Raw genomic sequence first — 12,347 nt, 5'->3', positions numbered from 1 at the left:
AAAAAAAAAAAAAAAAAAAAAAAACACATCATAGTAAAATTAATACCTTCTCCGCTTCGCATCGAAGCTAAAAAATGTTTTCAACTAGATACGATTTATGATCTTTTGACGTATTTTTAAATTATATAATATTCATGAAAGTCAATAAATTCTCCAAATAAGATATTTTAAAATAAAATAAAATACAAAACCTAGAATTTTAATAGAAAAATAGCATATTTTTGAATACAGTAGCCATTTGCGCATAGAAGATAGGTCGACGGGACAAATTTTTATTTTTCATTTTATAGTACATAAAATAAGCTTTAATTTGATATATGTTTAAAGGATGCAGTATTTCCGGAACACTTTCAAAAGTTAAGTTGAAAAAGTTCTAATTTTTATACAATATTTCAAGTATTGAACGCCCTCTATATATGGTGAAATTGTCCAATTTTAATAAAAAGTATGTCAAATAAGAGATGTACTTAAAAAGTATTTAGAAAAAAAAAGTTTGTGCTGATAATTACATTTTTCGAAAAGTTATAGCATTTTTAAGTAGAAAATTTAAAATCGAAAATCAAAAATTTTAACACAAAAATAGCGTTATTTTAAATACAGCAGCCGTTTGCATGTAGAAGAAAAAGTGTCGGGAAAAATATTTTTTAAAATTTGAATTTTGCAATTTTTACATAAAAATTGTAGTGTTTTTTGAAACTTTGAAGTCCGTTTACAACTCAAAGACAAGTCCAAATGTCAATTTTTTTTTTCAAAATAAAATATATTACAATTTTTTACATTATGTTGAATAAAAAGGGTGTATAAAAAGTATTTATAAAAAAAAAATTGTGTTGATCCCTAAATTTTTCAAAAAGTTGTAGCAATATAAAGTTAAAAAAAAAATCCAGAATTTTAACATACTATTTAATAAAAATAACATTTTTTCATACGATAGCCATAAAAATTAATAAGACAAGTCTCGAGGTCAATGTTTTTTTTTATTTAAAAGATATTACATACGCTTAAATTCAAAATACATATAAAGATGTCAGTATTACCGGAACATTTTCAAAAGTTAAGTTGGACAAATATTGCTATTTTGAATCCCTCTTGTGGAAAAATAAATTATCAGATTTTCAAAAAATATACTCCAAGTAATAGAAAAATATCTAAAGTATCTATGAAAAAAAATTGGTATTGATAACCTTTTTTTTAAGTTTCATATTAATTTTAAATAAAAAATTTAAAAAAATGTCGAATATTATCGACTTAAAAAAATGTCGAATATTATCGACTTAAAAAAATGTTGGGGACTTTTTTCATTTACGGAGAACATTTTTTATTTTTGAGGAAAATGTCTCTAACTAGATACAGTTTGACGTATTGTTTTCAAAATTAGTCTATAAAGAGCTGAAAATAAGTGATAACAGACAAACACAAAACAAAACATAATAGTAAAAATAATTACTTCTCAGTTTCAAATCTAAGCTAAGTTATGATAAATTATGGAGTAAAAACCAGAAAAATAATTATGTTTTATACCATTTCCAGTATTGATTCTGTAAAAACGAAATAGTACAAAATGAAATTTACCTTTACCTAACTATAGGAAATCATAAAGTGTAAATATCAAATAAAGAAAGCATATGGCAACAAGCCATTACTAAAATAGTGTCGAAAATTGGCGAGTTTTGTATATAATTCTATAAATGTTGCAAATGAATAATACAAAATTTACATTTTATCAAAACACTGACTACGACATTGAAATTACCTTGAAACTATGTGGTGTGGGTGGACCAGAATGTCGTGGTCCGATGTGTGGTTGAGGGATTGCTCTTCCTTTTTCTAATAGAGCTGGATGCATAGTTCCTTTTGTTGCTTTGAGGTGCACCGGAATTCTTTCTTGTGGAATATTGCCTTAATTAAATTAAAAGTGAAATAATTTTTCAATACTTAAAAATTATAGTGAACTAAATGGTTAGTAAAAATATCATAAGTATACTGCGTATCACAAAATAGGCATGAACCTAATAATAGTCAAATGCATATATTCTTTCTTATAAAGTGAAGATTATTAAGCAACACCAGTTAATTTTGTAAAATAATCAAAAATATATACTTTTAAAGTTTACATTTCATATTAGTGTAGAACATCAATAACTCAAATGTCAATACTTAATTTTTTTATCTCGTTTTTTTCAAAATCATTTTTACTTTATATAAAATATTTATATTCTTATGGTGCAATATTATAGTAATAATATTTTCAAATAAACCATTCAAAAATACAATTTTCATCAAATTAAAATAGGTAAAATGTTTCAATCTTTACCAATAGTTATTCGAAAATTACCCATAAACTCTAGATTTAAAGAGTAATATAAAAAGTAACGAAAATAAGATACAGCATGAGATTAGCATCATTCTTATGAATACCCGAGTTTTCGACAATTTTTTTAATCCATAATTTCAAAAGTAAATCTGCTACTTTTGAGTGGTATGAAAGGGGATAAATAGTATACTTTATTTATCCCCCTAGTATATAGTTTATCATAAGGTAATATATCTCATAATATAATTGTATAACTATAATGAAAATTATTGCATTATTTACAACGAAAATTATTTTCAACGATCTTGCAAAACAAAAGAGATAATACGATCGTATTATAAATTTTTGGAAATATTAATCATTAAGGTTCTCGTTATAAATTTATTACATTTTATTTTACGTATATTATTACTTTTTTTTTTTTGATAGCCAAACGTTAATTATCTAAATTTTAATTGCATCAAAGTATTATATAAATTAACTAATTCATAAAATCGAGTTATTTTGTTAGTTCAAAATACGTATTAGTATGTTTCAAAAATATAAAGTCCTTTATACTATTAAGTGTTCCAATTATAATTAATTAAATTATATTAATTAAAACATAATAATTAACAGAAAATGTTTAATAATTATTATATTAATCAAATCTGCAGTTAATTAAAGCCGTATTAAAATAAAGTTTCTTACTAATTTTTGGATTATACTCTTTTAACCTATGTTCAACCCCCAAACTTGTCAATGAAACTCCATAATGATATTTTAAACACAATGATCCATTCAAGGATCGTATTTTATCAACTACATGTTTATTTGACGAATCAATCACACCAACTTGGTTACCACTAACCAAATCTGTTACGTTGATAGCACAAGTATTGTATATTTCACGTCGACACATTTCCCAATATCTCTTTTTATCCACTTTTCCAATAGATTGGTCACATATATCAGTTATTATTTTTACTAGATTCATATCTGAACTTGATACTACATCACAACATCCTATATTCCAAACTCCAACAATGTAAACATTTTAAGTTTACCAATTGAAGAATATATTATAAATTATCATAAACTAAATAAGGTGATTTACCTGTTTGATGCTGTGGTCCAAAAGAGCCTTTCAACATTGGATAAAACAATGATGGCCATAATACTGCAAAACATCCAGCTACAACTGCTAAGACGCAAATTGTTTTACCCTGACTGATTTCCGATGCCATATTAGTGTTTCTATTACAATTTTCCCTGAAAAATTGATTTATTTAAAAATCATTTAATAAATAAAAAAGCATTTTTAAAAAAGCATTTAATAAATAATTCAAAACTATATTTGATTATACCAAATTATTATAGATATAATTTATATAATATTATATACTTCCGATCATTAAGTTACTGTGTATATAGTATTTGTATTGTACCAGTAATGTCTTCACTCATAAAAATAATTACGTTCGATTATATTAGTTTTTATTTATTCAACAATTTTAAATAATTTTTATTTAAAAAAAAATATTAATTAAGAAAAAAAGGATAGCATAGTAGGGTCGAGGCACAGTATGAACGAAGCATAGATGGACAAGTATAGATGATATCAGAGTAATTAAAATCACTATCATAAGAAACGCTTCGATGCAAATCTGTTGATAGTGATTCTAAAAGCAATTTCTATTTCCTTACTTATAACATAATTACAAGTTTTATGATTTATAAGTGTAATGTTTGAATAAATAAATAAATATATATTAATAAGATATAAATATATATAGTATTTATCTCAAAAAAAATATAATGATCCATACATTTTTCAAAAAGTTATAGCATTATAAAGTTAAGAATATAAAAAAAGAATTTTTTTACAAAAATCGTATTTTTTTTATTAACTTTGATGTCTGTTTTCACCATGAAGACAAAATAAAGTGCGAAATTTTTTTCCATAATAAAGTATATTACATAAGCTTTAATTTAAGATATATATAAGTGTCAGTATTTTCAGAACACTTTCAAAAAGTTAAGTTGAAAAAGTTAATTTTTTGTGAGAAAGTTGTCATTCTGAATCCCCCCTGTGGGCAGGTAAAGGGTCAAATTTATAAAAAAAAATGATAGGTAAGGAAATTATGCATCTATTAATAAAAATTATATTGATTTGTTCAATTTTGAAAAAGTTATGGCAGTTTTAAAAAGAAAATGAACGATTTTTAAATTTGTAATTTTTTTGGAGATTTCTCCCATTTACGGGGAACGAGGGAAATTTTTTCAATTTTTGAGGGTAATGTCTTCGATTATATACTATTTGTGATCTTTTGACGTATCGTTGAAAGAAATCGGTTCGATAAGAGCTGAGAAAAAGTGGTAACAGACACAAATAAAAAAATTTAAAAAAAGACACATTATAGTAAAACTAATACCTGCTCAGCTTCGCATCGAAGCTAAAATATAATATATGAATAAATACTAATTATAGTAATTAAATTTAGTATGAAATTGATATTCAATAATTTAATATTGTAATTTTTATGGAGAAATTATAAAAAACTATTAAGTAGATATTACTTTTATGGCAAATATGTATAAAAATTAATGCAATATTTAAAAAAAAAATTGTTTGTTATTTAGAAATAAAATTATTGGTATACAAGGAACTTTCATCAGAAGCAAAAGTATACTTTTCTAAACCAAATTTTTGCGATGTTTTCAAATCTGAAATTAGACATTTTCTATCACTTCTATTTTTTGATATTATTACTAAATAGTAAAAAATGAGTATTTACATATAAAAAAAGTAGGTCAAGTGAGAGCAGAGAAAATATATGATAGTCAGAAAAAAATACCTCCTCAGCTTCGCATCGAAGCTAAAATCATATAGTAAAATGATTTTAATATGAATAAGAAATTTCTTCTCACGATGGGTGGCTACAGTGATGGAAATCCTTGATCTTTATTGTAGTTATTGAACCTAAATGAGATAAAAGTCAAATGAGTAGAAAATGTTATCTAACTTAAAAATAATTAAGAAAAAATGCAAAAAATTCGTTGTCACAAGCGGATTGGAACCTCGTACCTCACGGATGATAGACGCCAGTATATCAGACTCTGCAACTGTAAATCGCGCACATGATATTATAAAAAGCTACTTCAAATTTCTAAGATATTTTTTTCAGCTTAAATTAAGCAATAAAATCTAAATAAGTTTAACTTTCTATGCTATATCAATTTGATTTATATAATATTTATGAAAATCAGTGTACTCCCCTTTTCAGGTATTTTAAAATAAAATAAAATACAAAACCCAGAATCGTAATACAAAAATAGCATATTTTTGAATACGATAGTCATTTTCACTATGAAGACAAATCCAGAGGTCAAATTAAACTATATTACATAAGCTTTAATTTAAGATATATATAAAAGTGTAAATATTTCTTTAACAATTTCAAAAGTTTAGTTGAAAAAATTAATTTTTTATGAAAAAGTTGCCATATTGAAACTCTTCCTATGGGCAAGAAAAGGGTCAAATATTCACAAAAATATATCAAATGATAATGAAATACCTAAGGTATCTAAAAAATAAAAATTATATAAATTTGTTCATTTTTAAAAAAAAAAATTTTTTAAAAATATCAAAAAATATCGATTTTTAAAATTGTAATTTTTTGGGGGATTTCCCCCATTTACGTGGAACGTGGTAATTTTTTTTCAATTTTTGAGGGTTATGTCTTCGACTAGATACAATTTGTGATCTTTTGACGTATTGTTCATAAAAATCGGTCCAGTGAGAGCTGAGATTGAGTGGTAACAGACACAAAAATAAAACATCATAATAAAATTAATATCTTTTCAGCTTCGCATCAAAACTAAAATACTGCTTTGATAAAAATTTGATTGAATGAAAACAATAAATATAATCGAATAGCTAACGTTAAAATATTATATATTTTGACGCTACTTGATTTCTTTTAAAATAATAACTATGTAAAAAAACTTATTCTGGGTATTTTTTGGTTTTATATATTCATTGAATTTTCAGTCATTAATTACTTTTTTTAATTCTTCTCTTATTTTTTATAAGGGTTTCAACTTAATTTATTTAAATAGATAAAACAGCTTTTGGACCAGAACTCCCAATGTTATTAACGTTTTTAAACCTAGGGGAGGAGAGTTTCGAAATGTCTAATAATAAATATTGTTATACATGCGCCTTACATCCAGTCTATATTTTAAAATCAAAATAACATCCCAAATAAATGGTCGTTAATTTTAGATGCAAGTAGATAAGTTTGACATTAAAATGCTAAATTTTTGTGTTAGTAACCAATTATTATTAATGGAGTATTAGATATTTCTCATACGTACATCATGTGTAAATGATGTACGTATGTTCTCACTATCTATCACTATCTCACGATCTATAAATGAGTGAGAAAATTCTTATATTCTTTATTAAGAGTACATGTACACTAAATAATAATAATACATAATCCTTTCATTGATTTTATTTCATATATCATTAACAATGGACAATTTATCGAAAAATGACCTCCTCGGTTTATATTCATACAAAAATATATTGATATTTCGTCCCTAAGTTTATCTATGAGTAATTATTAGAGTAAAAATTTAGTTTAGTTGAGCCTAATATGGGTAATATAATATAATGTAGTAAATATTATTTTTAAAATAAAGATAAAGCAACGATTCTTAAGTTTTCCAAAAGTAAATAGGAAATAATAAAATTTTTATACAAGCTTAATTTTAATAAAATATTAAAATAATATTTTTGGATATATCAATGCAATAAATTGAACTTGCTCTAAGAATTACTAAATATAGCCCTTACGTACATTATATTCAGGAGTCATAAAAAAAATATCCTACATCATAAAAGTTTCGTTCTATGTACTCTCACAATTGAATATTGTTCTAAATAAGAAATTGTTGATAGGATGAAATAACTATTATTAACAAAATTATCCATATAACTTTAAACAAATAGAACAAAACAGGCGAAAATTTAAAAAAGGATATTCTTTGATTTAAAAGTTGACAATTTTAAAATTCTTTTTTTATGACTTAATTATTAAAAAATCTAACTCAACTTGTTTGGCAAATATTAATTCAACTTCTATTATTTTTGTAATATCATCTCCGAGCTTCAAATTTTAGCTCACTAAGCTCTTTAGTATACTACACTATTACAATTTATTTATAAGCGTAAATAGTAAAAAAAATGTATTATAAAACTGTTTAGTAACTAATAAAGCTTAATCGATAATAATATCATTAAACAGTTGGATAAAATTCAAATCAATTATTTTTAATCAATAATTCGTATTAAATAAAACTTGAATAAAATTTATACTTACAGATATAATAAAATAATGTTTACAAATGTTATTTAATTACGGCATTTCTGCCAAGTTATGCTAGACGGTAGTGTATACAACGAACAACATCAAGCAAACCTAAAAATATAATTTATATCCGTGATGGGGAATAATTATTTGAACTGCGCCAGCGCGGTCATAGATTGCAGTATTGGATACTCTTTCAGAAAATCGACCAAATTTTCATAGCGTGCAGCCAACATAATAATAACAAATACATGCTGATGAAATTTATATTTATAATTTTAGTCAATTATTTTACTTTTAAAATAGTGATTAAATATATATTATTTGTTAAAAACTCTAGTATTGTTATTTAATTATTTTTGGATATAAAATTAACTTTATAAACATTTTCTTAACCCTCTTATTTTTACAGTGTAACTAGATTGTGAGATTTTTTGTGTTATCAGTCAGTGTAGACCCCATACGTTGACAATTGACATAATTTATTGGTGGTTCTGTTATTACTCTGCTTTTTATTATACGGCTGAATGAAAAAAATATTAAATAATATTGATTTTACAGTTATATTCATAAATTTAGTACTTAGAATTAAAGTTGCTATTTGGTGTCATTAAGTTAAAATAGCTTCTCAACAATTTCATCCTATATTTTATGATAAGTAAGTTTGTTAATGTAGTGTTGATTAATTAATAATATTATTCTTATTTTTAAATTTATTCTAATATTACTGACAATTTTACTAAATGTTAATATTTATTTTTCAGTTCATTGTCATTCATTCAATTTTTGAACTATGCAAATAAAAGATCCAGAACGTTTCAAAACTTGGCTAACAGCTGTCTTAGGTCCTATATGTGAAGCTGAACCAGCAGCATTAGCTAAATACATATTTGCCTTATTAAAACGAGATCGTCCTAAAGATGAATTACAAAAGTTTCTTTTGTCTCAATTAGATGAGTTCTTAAGCGATGAAACAGAAAATTTTACTTCTCTACTTGTTGAAACTTTACAAAATGAATCGTATCTCAATGATCCAATCGAAGTAAAATCTGAAACTGCTGTTACGTCATCTGGAGAAAAGTCTGATACTGGTGACAAAGTCGACGATAAAAATAAAGAAGAAGAAAAAATAAGGTCACGATCTCGGTCAGTTGTACGTTCTAGATCACCTAGGAGTAAAGACTTGAAATATAATAAGTCTAAAAGATATCGACGTGATGATCATTCTAGTGATGAAGACGAAGAAAGAGAATCTTATCGTAAATACCGTTATCATGGAAGATCATGGTCACCTAGACGTTCAAAATCTCCTAAGTTTAAACGCAGATTTAGATCTCCAAAAAATCGTTCACGTTCTAGATCAGCATCTCTTGAACGTCTTAAAAAACCTAAAGAAGATATTTTTGCTGAATTTAAAAAAACTGAAGGAATTGAGAAAAAAACATTAGGTCGATGTGTTGATTTTGATGAAAAAGGATATTGTATGAAAGGAGACTTATGTGTCTATGATCATGGTAAAGATCCTGTTGTGTTAGCCAATGGTGTTCTTAGTTTCCAAAATGCTGGTACCTCATTTAATAATCCAATAAATCCCTCTTTTCCTGTTGTCCCTATGGTTCCAAATGTTGTACCTGTACAACCTTATCCACCTACACAAAATCAAAGAATGTACTATCCTTCTACTGAAGGATCTTATTGGGTTCGAGGTGGTGGTGATCAAAAATTTTCCAACCAGAAAAGAGAGTTAGTTAGTGTACCAACTGGTGAAAATCCCAACCGTTTCAAACGAAAAAATAATTTCAAAAAAGAAGATAACATAAATAACAATAAAAAGCCAAAATTTGATTATAGAAGACTTGGTCCTAAAGTTTCATCTAATGAAGTACAGCTAAAAAATGTGCCAGAAAATTTAAACAACATTAGTAGTTTAAATAATAGCTTTATGAAGTTTGGTAAAATTACCAATATACAAACAAGTAGTGAAAATAAAGAAGCTACAATTACATTCTCCACTATTCAAGAGGCACATAAAGCTTATCAAAATATTGAAACTGTTTTTGGCACACTTCCTATTACAGCAAATTGGTTTTCTGATAACACAGAAATAAAGCCAATAGAAGAAAAAAATATTACACCTCAGAAATCCAAAACTCTATCCTTAGACAATAGAATTACTATAACTCCAGCACGATTATCTAATGAAACCGAAGCACAGGTTATTAAGTCATCACTAATTAAAAAGCATGAGGAGGCTAAAAAGCTTGCACAAGACTTTTCAGCTGCTATTACTAAAAGAAAACAAGAATTATTGGACAAACAACTTGAACAATTAAATAAATTATTAGAAGCTGCTCCTAATGTTAAAGGAGAACAAAAACAAATACTAATGGCAACGATTAACCAGCTGAAAAATAATATTGAAAATATCCAAGCAGACTTAGCTTCTGCTGTTAAAAAATCAACTGATCCTATTAATAAAGATTTTAAAGTCATACCAAATGTTGTCCCAAAAATTCCAACTAAAGAAGACAAATTGTTAGAATCCAAACAAGAAGCTTTGAAAAATTTATTAATAACTGATCTTGATTTATTTATTAAACAACAACAGGGTAATAGTGATGAAAAAGAAATATTAGAATTGAAAAAAAATGTTATTATTTTAAAAAATAAACTGAAAGCTCTAGGAATTTCTACTTCTTCAGGAACTGCTAAAACTGCTCATCAAATGAAAGAAAAACTGTCAATTGCGAATAAATTATTAGAAGCCAAGAATAAAGTAAGAGAAACAAAATCTACTAGTATATCAGTAGACCACAGACCAACTCAGCTACTAGTATCTGGTTATGAAGCTGATGATGAGGATCAAGTCGTGACTCACTTTTTACAATTTGGTAATATTGTAGAATACATATCAGATACTATAATTCCTGCCTTAGTTATCAAATATGAAACAAGAAAGGATGCTGAAACAGCACAGATAAAAGGAAAATTATTTCAAGATAGGAGGTTGTCTGTTACTTGGTATAATCCTCAACATGATTTTGTTGATACTTCTAATATTAAAGCAGGGCCATGTATGGATGCCCAGTTAATTGAAAACTCACCAGCAAAAAACTTAGATGATAAAGATTAAGATTACATTTTTTTATTTTGTTGACAATTATTTTTAGTGTTTGATTATGTACACCTTGGTATATATAAATTAAAAATATTTAATAATATAAACATGCATAACAAATTTCTGTATTGCTTGGTAATATACTTAAGTATTTTGAAAAGCCTAGTTAAGATATTTTGACATGGTGCATATTAAAATTAATTAATTATGCAAATATGTACCAACTTTACTTATTTTCTTAGTATGCAAGCAATTGTCAAAGTAATTTCTAAATTATTGTATTTTTATGAACACTAAATGTACTCTTTTGTATATTATGCGATTTGAAATGTAAATAATGAATTGTATTGTTTTTTTCAAGTTAATAAATTATGTTACAAATCATATATTTCTTCTATATTCTCATAAATAAATTAATATAAAAACTGTCATTCATTTTTTATATTAAATAAGCAAAGGTAATTAAATGGTGTAAAATTATCCAATTAAAAATTAGTAATGCTTATGATATTATAATTATTTTATATGAGAAATTTTGGAAAATTGATACCTATTTATGTAAATTAAAAAATGATTGGTAAAATAGTAAATTTTAGTTGGTTCAGTGTTAATGTAATTCAGAAGGATATCGCATGTGATAAGATCAAAGCATTAGGACTTTTCAGAGCTTGACTCTATAGTTTATTATAAATAAAAATGCATGAACTAATCTTGATTTAACAAAAAATCATACATGTTATAATATATAAAGGATTAATTGGTCAGAATGCACATTTTTTATAAATTTATTTATAAAACTTATAATGTATTTTGTACAGCAATATATAACTTTCATGTAAGGGAACTGATCAATTATTGGCTACAATAGTGAAATGATTACCTATTTGATATTCAGAGTAGTTTTTTTTAAGCGGAATAATGGGATAAAAAGAAAATAATTAGATTAATTAGTTTAAAATAAAAAAATATCAATTTATTTGATTGAAATTATATTTTTTATTCTCTTCAGTTTTGAGATAAATTTTTTCAAGTATGAGTACTTAAAGCTTTCACATAACACTGACAATTTGTAGAATTGACTTTGGATTGACAAGTAGGATCAATATTCATACATCTTAGATATTTCTTCAAATAAATTGAAAATATTATTACAACTATTGTAATTATAATAAATGTCTAATTTATTATTTCTGTTTTAAAATAAAAAACTCAAAATATTATTCAATGATGAATAAAATACATTTAATTGTAATTAATTTTTACAACAATATAATATTGTACATATTAAAATATAGGTACATGATAGGTTTTTTTACTTGATAAAGTTTTGAAACCATTATTTATTATTTATTCTACATTTTCTTTATAACATTAATAGTAATATCATCTATACACAAAAAATTCTACAGTAATCATGTAAATTCAACACACTTAGATAGAAGTAGTACAGCAAAAAGCTATTATAATTGATTTGGTGGTATTTAAAAATACTAATAATCTTTGCATGTTTTCATTAATAGGTAAAAAAAATGCAGTATTCTGTATCACACATAATTGT

At 25.0% G+C, this 12,347-nt stretch overlaps 2 protein-coding genes across 8 annotated transcripts in view; one reads left to right on the top strand and one right to left on the bottom strand.

Annotated features, from left to right (window-relative positions):
• The window catches only part of LOC126896907 (resistance to inhibitors of cholinesterase protein 3), a 20,252-nt gene extending 12,427 nt beyond the window's left edge, over positions 1 to 7,825 (bottom strand). For 4 of the 7 annotated variants that reach the window (XM_050670074.1, XM_050670078.1, XM_050670079.1 and 1 more), the window contains exons 1-5: positions 7,684 to 7,824; positions 5,152 to 5,276; positions 3,411 to 3,565; positions 3,005 to 3,331; positions 1,754 to 1,899 (exon numbers count right to left, since the gene is read on the bottom strand). In XM_050670074.1, the coding sequence (XP_050526031.1) occupies positions 1,754 to 1,899; positions 3,005 to 3,331; positions 3,411 to 3,540 (603 nt within the window). In that variant the 5' untranslated portion in view covers positions 3,541 to 3,565; positions 5,152 to 5,276; positions 7,684 to 7,824. Of the gene's footprint in view, positions 1 to 1,753; positions 1,900 to 3,004; positions 3,332 to 3,410; positions 3,566 to 5,151; positions 5,277 to 7,683 lie in introns of all 7 variants that reach the window. The other 3 variants (XM_050670076.1, XM_050670075.1, XM_050670081.1) reach the window with 3 other exon arrangements.
• A 324-nt stretch (positions 7,826 to 8,149) lies between these two features.
• On the top strand, positions 8,150 to 10,863 carry LOC126896906 (RNA-binding protein 26). Its single transcript, XM_050670073.1, has 2 exons — positions 8,150 to 8,329; positions 8,436 to 10,863. The coding sequence occupies exon 2, from the start codon at positions 8,465 to 8,467 to the stop codon at positions 10,802 to 10,804; it is 2,340 nt and encodes a 779-aa protein (XP_050526030.1). The 5' UTR covers positions 8,150 to 8,329; positions 8,436 to 8,464; the 3' UTR covers positions 10,805 to 10,863.
• Positions 10,864 to 12,347: the final 1,484 nt, after the last annotated feature.

Source organism: Daktulosphaira vitifoliae, unplaced genomic scaffold (genome assembly GCF_025091365.1).
Source record: "Daktulosphaira vitifoliae isolate Bord-2020 unplaced genomic scaffold, ASM2509136v1 Scaffold_1, whole genome shotgun sequence".
Taxonomy (NCBI): domain Eukaryota; kingdom Metazoa; phylum Arthropoda; class Insecta; order Hemiptera; family Phylloxeridae; genus Daktulosphaira; species Daktulosphaira vitifoliae.
This window is presented reverse-complemented; position numbering and strand designations above follow the sequence as displayed.

Excerpts from the sequence above, each read along its gene's own strand:
- LOC126896906 (XM_050670073.1), top strand. The coding sequence starts at position 8,465 with ATGCAAATAAAAGATCCAGAACGTTTCAAAACTTGGCTAACAGCTGTC.